At 39.1% G+C, this 19,964-nt stretch overlaps 1 protein-coding gene across 1 annotated transcript in view; it reads right to left on the reverse strand.

Moving 5' to 3' along the window:
• The window catches only part of MIS18BP1 (MIS18 binding protein 1), a 41,809-nt gene that overhangs the window by 9,606 nt on the left and 12,239 nt on the right, over positions 1-19,964 (reverse strand). Inside the window, exons 6-10 of the mRNA XM_008073435.1 lie at positions 18,304-18,391; positions 16,669-16,826; positions 13,363-14,203; positions 6,770-6,942; positions 5,713-5,873 (exon numbers count right to left, since the gene is read on the reverse strand). Of these exons, the coding sequence (XP_008071626.1) occupies positions 5,713-5,873; positions 6,770-6,942; positions 13,363-14,203; positions 16,669-16,826; positions 18,304-18,391 (1,421 nt within the window). The remainder of the gene's footprint in view (positions 1-5,712; positions 5,874-6,769; positions 6,943-13,362; positions 14,204-16,668; positions 16,827-18,303; positions 18,392-19,964) is intronic.

The raw sequence follows: 19,964 nt of genomic DNA on the forward strand, positions 1-19,964 counted from the left end.
AAGGATCGCTGGAGCCCAGCAGGTCGAGGCTGTGGTGGCCGGGAATGGCCACTGCACTCCAGTCTGGGCGACAGAGTAAGACTCCAACTCAAAAAAAAATTTAAAATAAATTAAAAAAAAAAAAAAAAAGGAAAGGTAATTTTGTCTAGTTTACAAGTTAAAGCTTGTTTCAAAATAAAAAAATGACACAGGTAAACAAACCTAAATGCATATAAAAAAGGACAAACGAGTAGAGAACGAGAACCCTTTGATTCCTGTGTGGCCATGTGCATGGTATGGAGCTGTGCCGTGCTCAGTTACTAAATGTAAACATGACCCATGGAATTTAGAGATGGATCCTGGGGAGTTAGTTCACTGGCTGCATAAGGAAATATAAACTATTAATAATGAGCAAAAGCCGGGCTCAGTGGCTCAGCCTGTAATCCTGCGCTTTGGGAGGCTGAGGTGAGTGGATTGCCTGAGCCCGTGGGTTCGAGACCCGCCTGGGCAACTTGGCGAGACCTCATCTCTACAATAAATCAAAAAATTAGCCGGGCGTGGTGGTGCGCACCTGTAGTTCCGGCTACTTGGAAGGCTGAGGCGGAAGGAAGGATCACCGGAGCCCAGCAGGTCGAGGCTGCGGTGGCCAGAGCGTGCCACTGCACTCCAGTCTGGGTGACAGAGTGAGACTCCAACTCAAATAATAATAATAATAATAATAATAATAAGCAAAATACAAAAGAGTCTCACTGTTATCTGTAAATAGCTAAAATGAAATTGAAAGAATGCTAGGTATGACCCTGATACTACTCCAAGCTTATATTTCCCTGGTCTAAGCTTCAGCTACCAGCCTCAAAGCCACTGCTCAAGGGCAAAATTATGCAGAGACAATAGAAAACACCTCTGAGACCTGTGGTTACCAAGAAGGCAGTGAGTGTGGGTGAGAACCAAATCTGACCTTTTATTCTCTTACCTACATTCCTAAGAGTCTGGGGAAGTCACCACCTGATGAGGACTCATGAAATGGGGTTTTATCACCCTATATACTAAAGTTTGCTCTCCAACCTGACTGACTCTGGCATAACATCACATCATAAGGAAGGAAATCAAAGTATGGTCTTGCAAAGTCATCTCTTGGGGACTCCCAAACTTTAGGAACCTTGTAAGACACTTCTATCTTCTTTGAAGTCTGCCCACATATAGGACTTCATCTACATATCAACAAACCTGGAGTTTTTCACCCTCTCATCTCAACAAAACACCTCCTGCACTGATTTTCAACATTTCTTAGATAGGAATTACTAATTACCAGTCAAGAAATCTGAATCCACCTGTGACCTGCAAGGAAGGCCTTGCTTGGGATGTGCCCTTCCTCCTGGGCCAAAACAATGAAAATCTCAAATGTACTGATTTATGTGTTGTAACTTTTGCCTTCCTAAAATGTACTTAACCAAGTCACCATTCAACCATGGTGGGCACATATTCTCAGGACCTCCTGAAGATGGGTGTTCTTGGGCTTAGGTCCTCAAGTTTGGTTCAGAATAAACCATCTTAAAATATTTCAGAGTTTGGCACATTTCTATCGGTAGGGGCAAGGGTAAAACCAATGAACTATTGAAAACAGAAGGTACAGTGTGAAAAAAGGATTCCATTGTGTAGACTGATATCATCAGCTTCCTGAGGAACCTTTACTAAAATGGATTATAACAGTTAAGTAATTTAGGGGCAGTTTGGTTTTAAATGCTGCAGAATAGAAGAGCATGTTTGGGTTTGTGCAGGACCCACAGTCAATCCTGAACAATCACAGACGGGTGTATGTGACCCAGATGCAGGGTTATTCCTGAGGGAATGACCAGCCTGGTAGACCAGATAAAAGCCACTGTAAGGTCTGTTTACCCCGAGAAGGGAGAGAGACTCTCCAACTTCAACCTGTAAATGCCAAATGGAGCACACTGATATGCTTCACATGCAAGAAACGTGGGACTGGCTTTATGATGACCGGTACTTATCTGCTGAATATGCCTGTTACCCAGTTCATGCTCATGCTGTGGTTAAGGGGGCCCCTATTGCATGTGCAACTCCTGTAACCACACTAGCAAAATCAAACCACAGTCAGAGGAGTTTGAAACAATTTGCTTCCCCTTATGGGTCTTAGAGATGCTATAAAAACATTAAGGTAATTAACAAGAGAATGGGAAAAGCAGAGGGGAGAGTCCAAGGACTCAAGAATGTAAAAAAGCTTAATAGTTATCTAGAAGTAAGACAAAGAAAAACACTGATGGGGTAAAATTAAGAGGAAAAAGAAGGCTAGGCATGGTGGCTCACACCTATAATCCCAGCACTTTGGCTAAGTTTTTGATTTATTGTAGAGATGAAGTCTAACCAAGTTGTCCAAGCTGGTCTCAAACCCCTGGGCTCAGGCAATCTTCTCACCTCGGCATCCCAGAGTGCTGGGATTATAGGCATGAGCCATCACATTCAGCCAAGATTGACTTTATAGAGCAGATAAAAAGTCCCTTGTTAAGACTGGCCTGGTACCTTATCTACATGGTTCCTTTAACAAGGTTCCTGACCTGTGTTAAATAAAAAATATCACTTTCTGACAGACCTAAGAACTTCAACGCATGAGACCTCGAGACCTCAAGAAAAGAATTCACCCAATTTGTACAGATCATGTAAGCACACTCTGATGGCAATTTTTTGGCTTGCCTTTCTAGCCTCAAAGCCTATAAAAGTCTAATCTGAGATTTCTTATGAAAAACGTTCTAGCAAAGTCAACTTAAAAAAGAGCCTATACGAAGCACTTTATGCAAATAATCAGGCCAAGTATGATGAGAATAAAATTTATTTTGCAAATAAATTGGCCCTGAAGGCTGGGCAAGGTGGCTCCACCTATAATCCTAGCCCTTTGGGAGGCCGAGGTGAGAGGACTACCTGAGCCTGTGGATTTGAGATCAGCCCGGGCAACTTGGTGAGACTTCATCTCCACAATAAAATAAAAAATTAGCCAGGCATGGTGGCACATGCCTGTAGTTCCAGCTACTTAGAAGGCTGAGGCGAAAGGATCTTCTGAGCCCAGCAGGTCCAGGCTGTGGTGGCCAGGAGTGTGTCACGTGTCACTGCCCTCCAGCCTGGGTGACAGAGTAAGACTCCAACTCAAAATAAATAAATATAAATAGGCCCTTCAATGATTTATCCTTGGCAGAAATGGGGAAGCTGGCAAGAGAAAAATTATGTTTCAGAAGACAACTAATTATAGTACACCTATTAGATTTTAGTACAACGATTGTTTTTGACTTTTTATTTGCCTACAATTTGAACTGAATTATTTTCTGGTTATCACAAGTCTCTAAAGAAGTACAGGGTTTTAATTATCTTCATGATGTTTTAAGTTGGGTCCCTAATGGAAAAGTTTTTTTTTTTTTTCATCCTGGCATACAAATTTTCTCTTTATTTTAATACTTATGTACATATTCTTCCTACTCAAATTAATAATCTAAACACTGTGGACTATTGCTACAAACTGGTCCCATTTTCCCCTGCAAAACAAAGTAAACAATCAATAAATATGTGTTGATTAAATTAATGGATGAATCCAATTTGTTTCAAAATCATCTGATTCTGCCACAGAAAATTCTAGAATTAAGATCTCATATTGTTTACTTCTGAGAAAACTCAAATCACGGTATTCCAAAAACTAGAGATGATTCAAGAAAGACTTTGAATCTCCTTCATTTGAAATCCCACCCGGCCAATTTGCTTTCCATTGTCTTTGCATTGTTGGTAAAAGTATATATTAAGGAACTTCCCCCTAGGCTCAGGAGACTCTAGGTCTAAAAGAGGAGGGTATGTGAGATTATAAGATTTGGATTAGAAGGGTGGAGTGTGGAGGATATAGCGACTCCATTTTACAGGAGCCAGTCTGCCATATTGACCTCTACTTCTTATTAACCCTATTTCCAAGAATGCCTCTAAGAGTTCTACTTACACATACTTAACACAAATCCTGCCCTTAGACAAATTCCCTACGATATATAAACCCCAGGTGTAGGGTGCTGCGGTACAGGAATCCACCACTGGGGTGCTGTCTGAGACACGGCATCTGTTCTGTTAAATCCCTATTAAAATCAAAATATTAGCTGGGCATGGTAGCACGTGCCTGTAGTTCCAGCTACTTGGAAGACTGAGGCGGAAGGATCACTGGAGCCCAGCAGGTCGAGGCTGCGGTAGCCGGGAGTGGCCACTGCACTCCAGTCTGGGCAAAAAAAAAAAAAAACTTAGAGAAAGTAGACTTATGCCACCAAAAATGAGCTAATTTGTTGCTGTCCATTTCTACTTTATCTTTGTTTTTAACGATGCTACTAATAAATTTAGGCCAAAACATACATATATAGAACCCAAAATGATGGTGGGATAATATAAAGGGTACAAGCACGAAAGGATCATGGTGCTGTGAAGAGGACACAGTAAGGCCATCAGATGGCTCTCTTAAAATATTTCCTTTATAACCTGAGTAAGCTAAAAGGGGGCCCAGCTAATGATGTTACCAAACTGTATAAAGCATTGTGTAGCCTTTTTAAACTGAAGATGATTCAATGACAATATCACAAAACTGGTAGACGAAATTACCCTTAAGTCTAGCTCACTAACACAACTCTTTCAATTTTTATACTCAGCAGTCCAGTTGTCTACCTCTACACATTTTTGCATTACTTTAATCTTAATATTCGAAGCGTTTATATTTAGATTCTAGAATCAGTCTTAAATCTGCATTTAGCATTTGTATTATATCTCACTGTGTTTATGAAAAACATCCTTACTGGGTATATAGATTGTTTCCAGTTTTTCTCTCTAAAGATAAACATGCAATGAATATCTTTGCAAAGACTAAGGTTTTGAATTTCTTAGGGTAAGCTCTCAATATAATTACTCTTTATGGCTTTTGTAATATGTTGTCATGATACTTTCTAAAAGGTTGGATCATCCACTGACGTTTGACTGTATCAGTTTGATGTTTCAGTTGGTTCACCCACTGATATTTGACTGTATCAATATCACCATTGCTTCTGTTAACAGTAGATATTTTAACTTATTTTTTTAAAGATTCTGTAATTTAGAAGGTGTACATATAACTTATCTTGTTTTCTTTGATTACTAGCTAAAATACCACTTCCCTATGTACTTGTTCGGCCTTTTGAATTTTTCACATTTTTTCCTGTGATCTTGATACTTACTATTCCAGTAACATTTGAATGATTTCTTCATGTTATAGATATTAGCTTTGTTGTATTTGTTGTGAATATTTTACTCCAATCACTTTAGTTTTAGTTAAGTTTCACAGTACAAAAATTCTTTCATACATTCAAATCCATCAATATTGTGCTAATATCACTTAATCCCTCCTCCCAATTTACTATGCAGTAGGTAATCATCTTTTCCTATCACCTTTTAAAAAGCTTTGCCTGATCATATATTAGATTTTAAACATATATATGTGAGGCCTATTCCTGAGTTTACTATTTGGTTCTACAAACATTACTTTTGAATCCACTGAAGGGCAGACTCTGGAAACTGTGTGCCAGCAGACTGTTTCCTAGAATACTACAGTCATATCTCTGGAGGTTGATGATCCTTGGCATAAATGTTAGTGACGAATACTAACCATACAAAAAAATGAAAGATACACAAGCCAATATAAAGAAAACAATGATTTCATGCATTTAAGACTCTTACCAGTATTCTATGATTCTGCAAAGGTGTTGTACTGAAAAAGTCATCATGGTCATCTTTTGGCAACTGTTCCAGAAAATCCCTCATCTGTTGCTTCCTTTTAAGAGTTCCCAATTTGGCAGTTATCTTAATAGTTTGTTTCTTATCAACATCACCTCTTTTGCCTTAAGAGTCAGCAAAACATTTTGGTAAGGTTTTGGTTATGTATACCAACTGCTCTATAAAATTAACAGTCTTGGGAACTCTAAATGGCACATTCATATTAAGTAAACTCAGCATTTGTTATTTTATAAGTCCCCTACATAATAAATGATTCCTTCTATACTGGGATTTATGCAATATGATTAGCTCACAGACACTCATGAAGAAATCACATAAGGCAGGATGAGGTTAAAAATGTCGTTATGCTATGAAAAGACTGCCTCCTACATACCTCCCTGCCGAATGCCTAATTTATTGATTTTGCTAAAATATAAATATTATTGAATTATGGTAGTGACTTTGAGTACTCCCTAACACTTATTATAGGGCTTCTCTGGCATAAAACAGTTTCTATTAGCAACCATGGACAGAAGAATCCTAGGATTATAAAAACTAAATGTTTGGGTTTTCTCATAAATTACTAGGGGATCCAACCCAAGTGGCCTCAAATTATATTCTTAGAACAATAATTCAGATACTGAAATCTCTGCATCTTTTTTTCTTTTTATTTTCTTTTTTTTTATTATAACGATGTGGGGTACAATTCAGGGTTAGGTAAATAAACGTTGATTATGCAGGTACCCTTGTTGATGAGGTGTGCCCCTCCCTCCCCAATCTCTGCATTTAACTGCACATTTCCTAGGACAAACTCAAAGCACAAAGTTGCTAAGCAACTACTGATGAAAGTAGCTACCAAAGTAAGACTTTAAAAGTTAGACAGATCATTTCTGAAGTTATTTCTACATTTTAAGAAAATACCTGTAACAATACTCATAGACAAATTTAAAATATACCTAGTGAGTGATTAGATATCCACACTGGGCACTAGGAAGAAAAAGTGACTACAAAGATTACCTACCATTTTGGCCTTTGGAATTGTCTGTTTTTCTCTTAGCAACATGTTTCTGGGATCTTTTTCCTTTGGAATTTTCCATGTATTTCTTCTGACATTCCTCAGCAGATCGAGAACCTACGGCCATAGCTACATGTGACCAGAAACCAGGTTTGTGTTTTGGAAGAGATGCAAAAGCACTATGGAAGATAAAAACCAGTTAAAAAACAAGAAATTCAAACTAATGAAAATAACCTCCTGAAAGTATACTACTCAATAAGATTCACAGGGCTAAAGGAATTTTACCAAAATCATTTTATTTATTTATTTTGAGTTGGAGTCTCACTCTGTCACCCAGGCTGGAATTCAGTGGCATGTCTGCCTCAGCTTTCCAAGTAGCTGGAAGTACAAGTGGGCACCACGACATCCAGTTAATTTTTTTGATTTACTGTAGAGACAAGGTCTCGCCATGTCACCCAGGCTGGTCTTGAATCCGTGGGCTCAGGCAATCCTCTCGCGTCTGCCTCCCAAAGTGCTAGGATTACAAACCTGAAAAATCACCCTCAGTCTTTCGGCATTTTTTTTTCCTGGTCCAACTAACCAACTAATCACTGATTTGGTCTTTTAAGGGATTCTGGCATGACTATTTTTTTTGACTGTTCTTAATTCTTACTGGTGCAAAGCATTATTGGAAGATAAGTGCTTAGTTCTTTTTTTTTTTTTGAGTTGGAGTCTCACTCTGTCAGCCAGACTGGAGTGCAGTGGCCGCTCCCGGCCACCGCAGCCTCGACCTGCTGGGCTCCGGCGATCCTTCCGCCTCAGCCTTCCGAGTAGCCGGAATTACAGGCGCGCGCTACCACGCCCGGCTGATTTTTTGATTTATTGTAGAGATGAGGTCTCGCTGCCCAGGCGGGTCTCGAACCCGCGGGCTCAGGCAATCCTCTCACTTCAGCCTCCCAAAGGCGCGGGATTACAGGCTGAGCCACCGAGCCCGGCTAGTGCTTAGTTCTTATATATTCCAGGGTTATATAAACTTGATTAAAAAGCGCTATGCTTACTTTCATTCTATTATAATTTATAGAACTCAGTATTTTTAGACAAAATGCTCTTAATGGAAATGAAAACTGAAATAGAAAAAACTAAAATATAAGATAGTCCTAGGCTGGGCGTGGTGGCTTACACCTATAATCCCAGAACTTTGGGAGGCTGAGGCGAGAGGACTGCTTGAGCCCAAACGTTCCAGAACAGACTAGGCAACATAGTGAGACCTCATCTCTACCAAAAAAAAAATTAAAAATTACCCAGGCACGGTGGTGTGTGATTGTAGTCCTAGCTACTGAGAAGATCGAGGCAGAAGGATTGCCTGAGCCTAGGAAGTTGAGGCTACAGTGAGCCATGATCATCCCACTGCACTCCAGCCTGGGTGAGAGTGACATCCTGATTCAAAAAAATAATAAGAGAGTTCCCAAGTTAACATGTAAATTAGATTCTAAGCATCATTTGTAAATAATTGTTTAGAGTCTGGTATATTTGATATATATTGTGGTTAGGCTGACAGTCCAACCAGAAAACATCTATTTACCTCACCAATTAGCCTAACAATGGTAGTGTTATTTCAAATATTTGACTTTTTTTTTTAAACAGAAGTCTCACTCTGTCACCCAGGCTGGAGTGCAGTGGTACTCTCACAGTCATCGCAGCCTCAACCTGTTAAGCTCAGGAGATCCTTCTGCCTCAGCCTTCCAAGTAGCTGGAACTACAGGTGCGCACACCATGACTGGCTAACTTTTTGATTTACTGTAGAGACAATGTCTCACCAAGTTGCCCAGTCTTGTCTTGAACTCCTGGGCTCAGGAAATCCTCGTGCCTCAGCCTCCCAAAGTGCTGGGATTACAGGTATGAGTCACTGCACCTGGCTTCAAATCTTTAATACTATTTCTCTGACAAAATATATTTTTCTTTCAACTCAGATTCCAATGAGTTTCATTTTTCTTTCAACTCAGATTCCAGTAGGTTTCACGCAGTGGTGTGCTAAAAAATGTTTAATCAGTTCTTGGGGTTAAAAAGCCCTGATTTGTAGTGTTTGCCAATTTCTGTATGATAGATACTCCCATTGTGATTGATTTCAAGCTACCAACATGTCACTAAATGTGGAGCTGATAAGAAACGTATGATAGGTACATGATTTTAAAGTATTTCTGCCATATAGATACAATACAGGTAAAGAACCTCAAGGGCACGAATGATAAAATATAAATAGGAAGTGATGAATTTTGAGCATTACCTTTGTTTTTATCATAATTATAAGTGTATATAATTTTTCATCACTGTTTAACAGGTGATTTATAAAGTTACCAAAAATTTAATAATCAGCTCTTGTGAACAGCTACCAGTTGATTATATCATGCCTCTCCATGCAGAAAAGGAAAACAAATCGATATGGGCACTAGAAACTTGTAATGTTCTCTTTTGCATAATTTTTCACTACACAGGTATTCTAAGGTAGAGAACTGGAAGGATTTGGGGGTCATAACCTTCTCTATTTGTGTTGTGTCACTAATTTCCAAGTCTAGGACTGTCTAAAAGGACTATTTTTCATAAATTATAAATACTTAATAAGAAATTGGTAATTAACATATCTCCACTAGATTATCTCAGATAATTTATTTTATTTTTGATTCAGGATCTCACTGTTGCCCAGGCTGGAATGCAGTGGTATGACCATGGTTCACTACAGCTTTGACTTCCTGGGCTCAGGAGATCCTTCCACCTCAACCTTCTGAGTATCTGAGACCGCATGCATGTGTCAGCATGACCAGCTAACTTTTTGATTTGTTGTAGAAATGAAGTCTCACTATGTTGCCCAGGCTGGTCTTGATTTGGCCTCAAGCAATCCTTCTGCCTCAGCCTCCCAAAGTGCTGGGATTATAGGTGTGAGCCACTGTGCTTGGCCTGACTAATTGGACTTTTTAAAAAAAATCAATGACCAAGAGTTTAAATCTAGTTGATGGAAACACGTACATTTCCAGAAATATGTCAGGCAAAGTGGGCATGCAGGAGAAAATAAGTTTGGTTTTTAACATATTAAGTCTGACCCACAGGTGAGCTTTATACAGTATTGTCCAGTAGGCAAAGGGAAATACAAATCTAAAGACACGAATTCAGGGCCAGAGATACAGATTTGAGAGTCACTGAACAAAAGGAAACAGAATTGTGAGAGACAAAAGATCACTGAAGGGGATACTATAGCAAGAAAGCAGCCACGAACAAGAACCCTGGGGAACAGAAGGAAGATTACTTTGTCTGCTTGAAAATAAAACAGAGAAGGAACATTTATGAAATTGAAAAAGGAAGAGTACATTTTCACAGAGATGCCCTAGGAAGGATGTTTCAAACAGATTTGAAATGAATCTCACATTTTCTAAGGTCAGAGTAGGGGTACACAAGGCAGTGGAACACTAAATGTGGTATGTTCCTGTGTTGTCCTTTTCTCCTTTATCAATCACATCTTCCTTTCTTTCTATTAGATCATTTTCATCAGCATACAAGCATTTCATCAGCATTCCAGACCACACTCTGGCACCTGCCACCTTACCAACAAATAAGCAAGTAAGTAACCAAACATCTTCCCTTATCTTTGCGCTCTCTTCTATTACCTCTGTATTTTCTTTTCTTTTTGAGTTGGGGTCCCACTCTGTCACCCAGGCTGGAGTACAGTGACACGATCATGGCTCACTGCAGCTTCAACCTCTTGGGCTCAGGCGATCCTTCTGCCTTAGCCTCCTGAGTAGCTGAGACTAGAGGCACATGCCACCAGGACCAACTAATTTTTTTTTGGTAGAGATATGGTCTTGCTCTGTTGCCCTGGCTGGTCTCAAACTCCTGGGGTCAAGCTGTCCTCCCACCCTTGCCTCTAAAGTGTTAGGATTACAGGCATGAGCCGCTGTGCCTGGCCTACCTCTCTGTATTTTTCTATTTCCCATCATTGCCAAAGTTCTTGTATTGTCCACTTGGGTTGTCTTTATCTTATTACCTCTCATTCATTTTTCATCATTCAACTTCCAATTCTACCAGGCTACTGAAACTTAAGTCTATGCAGCCATATTAGATTCTTGTCATACTTGATTTATCAGCAGCAGCAGGCACAACAAATCATTCCCACACTTGAAAAATTCACTGTTGGCCTCTGAAATATGATTTTGTCTTGGTTTTCTTCCCTACTTCATGGCCCACATCTCTCTCTCCTTTAAATACTTTACTCAGAGCTCAGGATTATGGCTTCATTTCTCTACGCATCATCTTTTTATGTGTTCTCATCATTTAAATCTATTGGATTTGAAAAAAAAATCTACTGGATTTGAATACCATCTTTATGCTTACTGAAGTTGTATCGCAGCCCAGACCTCTCCTGAACTCTACACTGTATTTCCACCTGCCTCTTAACAGACAATCCAAATAGAACATGTCTAGAAAGAAACTTAACTCCCAATCTCAACCTATTTCTTTCTCAAATATTCCCCAGTGTATCAGAAAAGTCAATCTAGCAAGTGCCACATAACTGATAGAATCTATATTTGATATTGTCCAAATATGGCTAGATTTAATCCAATTTCCTCTCTATTTACAGCTCCTATATCAGTGTTGAACATGACGAACTACTCCAACAACCCTATGATTATTGCCTTGTCTACTTCCCCAAAGGAATCTTCTCAACTGTCATGCTAGCATTGAGTGTCTTCTTATCACACTTAAAAAAAAAAAATAAAAAACCCAAACGAATCTCCTAACCACGACCTAGAAGGTTTTGTAACTTATGGTCATGGCCTATTTCTCTGCTCTCATCTCAAGTGATTCCCCTACAACTCGTTATGCTTTAACAATGGTAGTCTTATTTTAGCTCCTCCCATATAAATTTTTTTTAGCCTTAGGACTTTTGTTTAGGTTTTTCCCTGTTCCTGGAATGCTGTTTCTCTAATTTTTTATATGGCAAACACCATGTTATTCTTTGATCTCCATTTAAGCGTCATCAACCAAGAGAGGACTTTACTGACCACAGTATCTATAGTTCTTCATATCAGTTTCATCTGTTTCCTTCATAGAATAGATCACAATTTAAATATTTTTATTTATTGGCTTATTTTTATATTGTCTGTCTTTCCTACTAATCTACTCCTTGAGAAAAAGGATTTTGTCTATTTTATTTCTGTATCTCCAAACATTCCAAACTGATTGGCATATAAATAAATAAATGAATGAATGAATAAATAAATAAATAACTGAACTTTATTTCTATTTCCTTCCCTATAAACGAAGGGGCAAAGACTATATTAAACAATCTACAAGTCTGAATTCAACTTTAAGGTTTTTTTCTTACTTGGTTTTTTTTGAGACAGGATCTCGCTCTGTCACCCAGGCTGCAGGGTAGTGGTGCAAGCATAGATCACTGCAGCCTTGAACTCCTGGGCTCAAGGGATCTTTCTGCCTCAGTCACCCAAGTAGCCAGGACTACAGGAGTGTGCCCTTTTGGCTGGTAATTTTTTTTCTTTGTAGAGATGGGGTCTCACTAAGTTGCCAAAGATGGTCTCAAACTCCTGTGCTCAAACAATCCTCCTGCCTCGGCCTCCCAAAGTGCCAGGATTATAGGCATGAGCTACCATGTCTGGAATATCTTTAAGGTTGTATAAGTAAATTTATTTATAAAATATTTCTTAAAATGTGAAGACAAGTGAGAGAGCAGCCTTTAGCTACCGTGAAATAGTAAGTGGGAATTTTTTGAGTCAGAGTTTCATTCTGTTGCCCAAGCTGAAGTGCACTGGCATGATCATGGCTCACCATAGCCTCCAACTCCCGGGCTCAAGGGATGCTGCTGGGTCAGCATCCCGAGTACCTGAGACTACAGACTAATTCTGCCTGGCTAATTTTTTTTTTTTCTTTTCTTTTTTGAGTTGGAGTCTCACTCTGTCACCCAGACTGGAGTGTAGTGGCCCCTCCCGGCCACCACAGCCTCGACCTGCTGGGCTTCGAAGATCCCTCCGCCTCAGCCTTCCAAGTAGCTGGAACTACAGGCACGCGCTACCACGCCCGGTTAATTTTTTGGTTTATTGTAGAGATGAGGTCTTGCCAAGTTGCCCAGCCGGGTCTCGAACCCATGGGCTCAGGCAATTCACTCACCTCGGCCTCCCAAGGCGCGGGATTACAGGCTGAGCCATCGAGTTTGGCTTAATTTTTTAAATGTTTATTTTGTAGACAAGGTCTTGGTCTCACTATGTTGCCCAAGACAGTTTTGAACTCCTGGGTTCAAGCAATCCTCCCACTTCAGTCTCTCAAAGTGCTGGGGTTATAGTTGTGAGCCACTGCACCTAGCCTAAATGGGAATTTTTAAAGTCACTTTTATTTTCCTTATATGTCAGCTTTAGAGATGGCCACAAAGTACTGCTAGAAATTATCTGTATTTCCCCTCCATTCCCTGTACAAATTGTAATTTCTCCCATTTTGGGGGGGGTGTCATCTTCCAGGTTAATTGTTAGAAGTCATTAAGTCAGCTCATTCTTGTTTTTTTTTATGTTTTCAATTGTTTTGTGGCCACTCTAGATATTTCAGAGTCTAATCTAACTACTTACCAATGAAGTCTCTGTAATTCCTTCTCATTCCATTCCTCATCTTCAATTAAGCCAGGTAAACATTCTACGGCATGCCCGTTAATTTTATTAGATCCTATCGCCTCTGTAATTGGAAACTCATTACTAACACTAGATTTCTGAAGAGTTTCTTTAGCAGAAGATTTAGCTTTCTTTTGTTTGATGTAAAATTCATTTTCACTTTCTTCAGTTTCAGAGTCAGGAGTCACTGGGATATTCCTTGTATTGTTTCTTGTGCTTTTTCTCAGGAGAACAACTGATTCTTTGGTATTTCTTGCTCTTGTTTTCTTAACTGCAGCTTTCCTTTTAATTTCCTTTTCTGTTTCACTGTCTTCACTTGTCAAATCTGATGAGGACTGATGTTTATGAAATGACATAGCTACTTGATTTTCGATTTTCTTCAATTTTGGTGACAATCTGGTATTTTTCTTACAGTCAGAGGCAACCATTTGTTCCTTTTTAGGGCTAAGTATTTTTATTTTGTGGTTGAAAGTGAGTATATCACGTTCACTGCAATCTTCCTTGTTTTTACTTTTGTTACTTACACTATACTCAAATGTATTTTCCAAAGTCCTTGTGGACTTACTGGTGGGAATTTCTTTTTGATGCTCTGGCGCTACAAAATCTGTTACTGTTTTAACGGTGTCAGAGGACAAATTATACTTCATGCATTTTTGCTCTATCACTTTTCTAGATTTAAGTGGCGTTTCTAAAACACAAACTTCTTTGCAATTTATAGTCATGTGTTTTCTTTCTTCATCTGAGAAAAAATGTTCCCTTGAGGTTAGAATATCAATGGATACATCCGATTCTTCTGTTCTCTCTTTAATTTCATAAGACAAAACCAAAGACCAAAATCTTCAATTAGCTATACACAAATTTAAGTATAGAACAAATATTTTCACAAATAAAATATACTATTGCTTTTCACAAGCATCACTGTACTCCCCACTGTCATACTAATCTTCCTGAAGTATAGGTCTATTTACACCACTGCCCTTTCGACTGTAAACATATACTATTGTTTATACAAACCTGTAAATGACTTCGCAGTCTTCTGGTATGCATATAAGATATTCCGCCTGGTCTTTGATATAGTGCCAATCTCTTACTGTTCTAAAATCTGAACCATATTCTGTGACCATTATACCACTGTTATTTCTCAAATTTTCTTGGTTCTCAATTTTCATTAATGCTGTTCATTCTACTTGGAAAATTTCCTTTACTCATCTACAAGCCAAATCACTACATGCTTGAAAAGTATTCTCCAGCCCACCGAGTCTACAGACTTTGTATTGATTCCCTCAACTGCATGAAAGCTCTTCTTCCTTTAAGTTTCCAGAATACTTTTATTTTTTTGAGTTGGAGTCTCACTCTGTTGTACAGGCTGGAGTGCAGTGGCACTCTCACAGTCACCACAGCCTCAACTTCCTGGGCTCAAGAAATCTTTCCACCTCAGCCTTCCAAGTAGCTGGAACAGGCACATACCAATATGCCCCGCTAATTTTTTTATTTATTGTAGAGATGAGGTCTCACCAAGTTGCCCAGGTTGGTCTCGAACCCCTGGGCTCAGCAATCCTCTCACCTCAGCCTCCCAAAGTGCTGGGATTACAGGAGTGAGCTACTGCGCCTGGCCTACGTTTCCAGAATACTTTTAAATAATGCTATGTTTGACAATATGTCTTGCATTAATATTGGACACTTGTCTTATCTTTTAATTAGACTGGTAAAAATTATTAATAGTAATAATTTTTTTTTTAAGAGTCTCACTCTGTTGCCCAGGTTGGAGTGCAGTGGTATGCTCACGGCCACTGCAGCCTCGACCTGCTGGGGCTCAGGTGATCCTTCTGCCTCAGCCTTCCAAGTAGCTGGAACTACAGGCACATGCCATCACACCCAATTAATTTTTTTGATTTATTGTAGAGATGAAGTCTTGCCAAGTTGCCTAGGCTGGTCTTGAACCCATAGGCTCAGGCAATTCCCTCACCTCTACCTCCCAAAGTGCTGAGATTATAAGGGTAAGAAGACATAACACCCAGTCAACTTTCAGGGATTTTTAAAAGTGGAGCAAAAAAGTACACAGCAGGTGCTGCAGCCCCAGGACTGCATAAAACTCAAGATGGTATAGTAATGACAAAAAGTAATGTACCCAATTTAGGGGAAATATGACTTCTGATAAAAGAGGAAGAACTGAGAAGAAACTGGAGCAGTGGTAAGTGAATTTTTGCAAGTTCAGGGGATGCAATACTCTATATATCTAAATTATTCCTTTCTCTGTACTAGAAAGAATAAGAAAGTTTCAAGGATAGGAGAAAGTTCAAATGTAGGCAAGGAATGGTTAGAGTTAAGGTATTTATATCCCATACGATGCCGTGTTTTTGGCAGAAGAAATCCTGAGCTCTTTTCGAATTTTGTAAGTTTTGTAAAGCTTCAGTTACAAGGTCAAGGAAAAATTGGTAGAAATGTATACAACAGATTTTAGTAACTTTTACTCATCTATATTATAATGAACGGGTTGTAAGTTAAATGTTCATACTTTTTGGGGATACTTTATACACGTGAGGCAGATTACAGTATTGAAAAATGACACAAAACAGTTCAGCCATCTACCCATATAGCAATGATCATTCAAGAAAACATGCCATTTCCTCCAAGAAAAAAATTTGGTTTTGTCTATTAGGAGGAATGAAAATTTAGTACAGGCTGGGCTCAGTGGCTCAGCCTGTAATCCCAGAACTTTGTTCAAGACCCACCTGGGCAACTTGGCGAGAACTCATCTCTACAATAAATAAAAAATTAGCCGGGCATGGTAGCGCGCGCCTGTAGTTCCAGCTACTTGGAAGGCTGAGGCGGAAGGATAGCCGGAGCCCAGCAGGTTGAGGCTGCGGTGGCCGGGAGCGGCCACTGCACTTCCATCTGAGTGACAGAGTGAGACTCCAACTCAAAAAAAAAAGAAAATTTAGTACAAACATATATGCATATTTGCTATAAATTCGGAGTAGATTGGTAGTCTAAATATTTTGGGTCTAGGAAATTGAGAAATCATCTTTCATTGATATGTTTATCAGTGCAATTTTTGGTATTCTGATTAAACATTGCTACTTATGAAGTAAGCTGAATGCTGACCATGAAGAGTCTGCATTGTAGTTACTTCTCATTTAGTAGTGAAAAAACAGGAATTTTATGGCAATATAAGTCAAAGAACATAATACTACACACATTACAGACGATGTAGAGCTTATGTAAGAATTTATCACTATATCAACAGAGAAGTAAAGACCAACATACCCAAATTATCACAATCAAGGTTATAAGTGATGTTGACTTTTTGGAGGACATCTGTTGGGTTTTTTCTTACATCATTTTTCACTGATTTTCGTGTGTTAGGGACACAGCTTTCAGTTTTCTGTTTTTGTCTGGCTTTTTCCCTGTTATTTTCACCAGCCCTAAAATCAATTGTATTATTTTTCTTTTAACATTGGTTCTCAAACAGCAAAACAAAACAAACAAAACACCAAGCAAATAAATAAAATCCCCTCAGGTAAAGTTCTTTTTTCCATCAGCAAAGAGCACCTTTAATCTTACAATGTTAATCCTTCATGGCTTCTACCCCCATGCCACAAAGAAGTCAAGTGTAATGTCAATGGACTCAGACATAATCTCATAACTACTTCCCATTCTCCATATAATTCCTACTTAAACTGATTATTAGAAAACTAATCCTAGTGCTTTGGGAGGATCCTTTGAGGCTAGGAGTGCAAGACTGCAGTGAGCTATGATCATGCCACTCTACTCCAGCCTGGCTGAGACCCTGACTTTAAAAAAAAAAAAAAGAAAAGAAAAACTGTAAACTACAGAACAGTTGCCAGTTGCCTGTTTCTGTAAACAAAGTTTATTAAAAGACAGCCATAGCCAGGTGTGGTGGCTCATGCCTGCAATTCCAGCACTATGGGAGGCGGAGCTGAGAGGATCGCCAAAGCCCATAGGTTTGAGACCAGCCTGGGCAACTGGGCAACACCCCTTCTCTACAATAAATCGAAAAATTAGCCAGGCATGGTGGCATGCGCCTGTAGTTCCAGCTACTTGGAAGGCTGAGGTGGAAGGATCGCCTGAGCCCAGCAGGTAGAGGCTGTGGTGGCTGTGAGTGTGTCACCACACTCCAGCCTGGGTGACAGAGTGAGACTCTGACTCAAAAAAAAAAAAAAGAGAAAGCCATGTTCATTCATGTATATACTATCTATGGTTGTCTTTCTGCTCCAAAGGCATAGCTGACTAGTTACAATACAGGCAAAATGTCTGAAAGAATACTATCTGGCCCTTTATAGAAAAAAATGCCAGCCCTGTTATAAGTTACTATACTGTACTGTGATTAACTTTAAAGTCCGTATCCCCTGTGAGTTCATTAAAGGCAAAAATTAAATTATTCTTTATTGTCCCAGTATCAACTATACAGTGTCTCTTAAGTAGCTGACACTCTAAGAAGATGAATGAAAAAAAAAAACAAGAACTTTGCAGTAGTATTTAATAGCTATATGCCTTTTGAAGGGTAGGTGAGGACAAATCTTTGAAATATATCAAAAGTTTTATGTCCTTTTTATGTTTACTAAATATGACAGAAATTCTAGTAAAATGCTATTGCTTTTGGAACTCTTCAAAGATAAAAGTGAGCTTCAAAATATCATTTGACCACTTGTATACCTAATCCTGAATTATACCCCAAATCTTTAAAGTAAATTAAAAGAAGCTAATCACATTTCCAAAAAAAAGCCAAAAAACTGAATCCACTTTACATTGGTTACATGAGTATATTGGTTACATTTGTAAAAAGCTCATTACATGTCATACCTAAAATGGCTGCATCTTACTAAATGTAAATTATATCTCAACAAAGTTGACTTTTAAAAATGTAAAACGACATTTTACCTTAAATGCTCTAGAAAATTATCAATGTGTTCTTTCCAATTTCTTGGAAATCCAAACATAAATTTCCTTATGACATAATTTGGATATCCTATTTAAGGATAAACAAAAAAATATTTAAAAGCTGAAAATTTTCAAGAGAGGTCATTTACATTAAATCACTCAGTAGATATACACTTACTGCTTTAATATGTGCCAGGCACTGTTATAGATACTCAGGATTCAGCAGTTAAAGCAGACAGAAATCCCTGTTCTAACAGAATCTGCTTTCTAGTGTGAAAGGAAAAGCTTATCAAAAAAATAAAATATAATGTTTGTTAGATGGTTAGGCAGGGAAGGTGAATATGAATATTAGTATGTTCATAGGAGAGTAGAGGGTTGGACAGCAATTAATAAAAATAGGGAAGTCCTCATGGAAATAGAGACATTTGAACAAAACCCTGAAGAACCTAAGGCATTAAGTCATGTGGTAATAAGGGTTAAAATGAAGCAAGAGTATGTCTGGCCTGTTTTAAACAACAAATAGACTGGTGTAGTAGAGGTGGCATGAGGAAGGGTCAGTACTAGGAGTCTACTCAGATAGGTAACAGAGGTGGTAGGGAGCATGGGAGATTATAATAAAGTCTTGGAGTTATTTTATGGACCTAGCTGTTTACTTTGGGGAAGATGAGAACTACTGAAAGATTCCAAGCAGAGAGGCTACAGGATGTGACTAACTGTAACAGGACTATATAAGCTGCTATTTTGAGCTGTGGAAGAGCAAGTAGAGAAAGAATGAGACCAGTTAGGAGGCCACCGTAATGATCTAGACAAATAATGAGGGAAATCTAGATCTTGGAAATCTATCAATAGGATATATGACCACTAGATGTGGGCATGGGAGAAATTGAGGGTTTAAGGATGCATCCAAGAATTCTGGCTAGCCATTGGACACATGAAAAGATGGGGAAGACTACAGGCCAAGCAAATTTAAGTAAGAAATTTAGACATACTAGGTGTGAAATGCCTCTAGACATCCTACAGGAGATGTTAAATAAGCGGCTGGAAAATGGGTTGGGTACTCAGGGTATATCTTTGTTTCAGATATAAAATTAGCATGTCATATTTAAAGACTAAAAGGAATCAACTCAGTACTGAGTGTATCTAAAGGCAAAGGAAAAATAGAGAGATACACAAAGAAACTAAGAAGGAACAGGCAGTGAGGTAGCATAAAAATTGGAATATGGTATTTGAGAAGTCAAATACAAATTATTTCAAGGAGATAGGTGTAATTAATTCAGTTAAATGTATGCTAGGGTTGGGTAAAGAGGCTCAGCCTGTAATTCCAGCACTTTGGGAGGCTGAGGTGAGAGGATTGCTGGAGCCCGAGGGTTGGAGACCAGCCTGGACAACTTGGTGAGACCTCGTCTCTAAAATAAATCACAAAATAGCCAGGCATGGTGGCATACGCCTGTAATTCCAGCTACTTGGAAGGTTGAGGCAAAAGGATCGGCTAAGCCCAGCAGGTCGAGGCTGCAGTGGCTGTGAGCGTGCCACTGGACTCTAGCCTGGGCGTCAAGAGTGAGACTCCAACTCAAATAAAAACAAACATGTAAGCCGGGTTTGGTGGCTCAGCCTGTAATCCCGCGACTTTGGGAGGCTGAGGTGAGTGGATTGCCTGAACC

This window comes from Carlito syrichta, unplaced genomic scaffold (assembly GCF_000164805.1).
Source record: "Carlito syrichta isolate Samal-C Ts95f unplaced genomic scaffold, Tarsius_syrichta-2.0.1 Scaffold315843, whole genome shotgun sequence".
In the NCBI taxonomy this organism is placed as follows: Eukaryota; Metazoa; Chordata; class Mammalia; order Primates; family Tarsiidae; genus Carlito; species Carlito syrichta.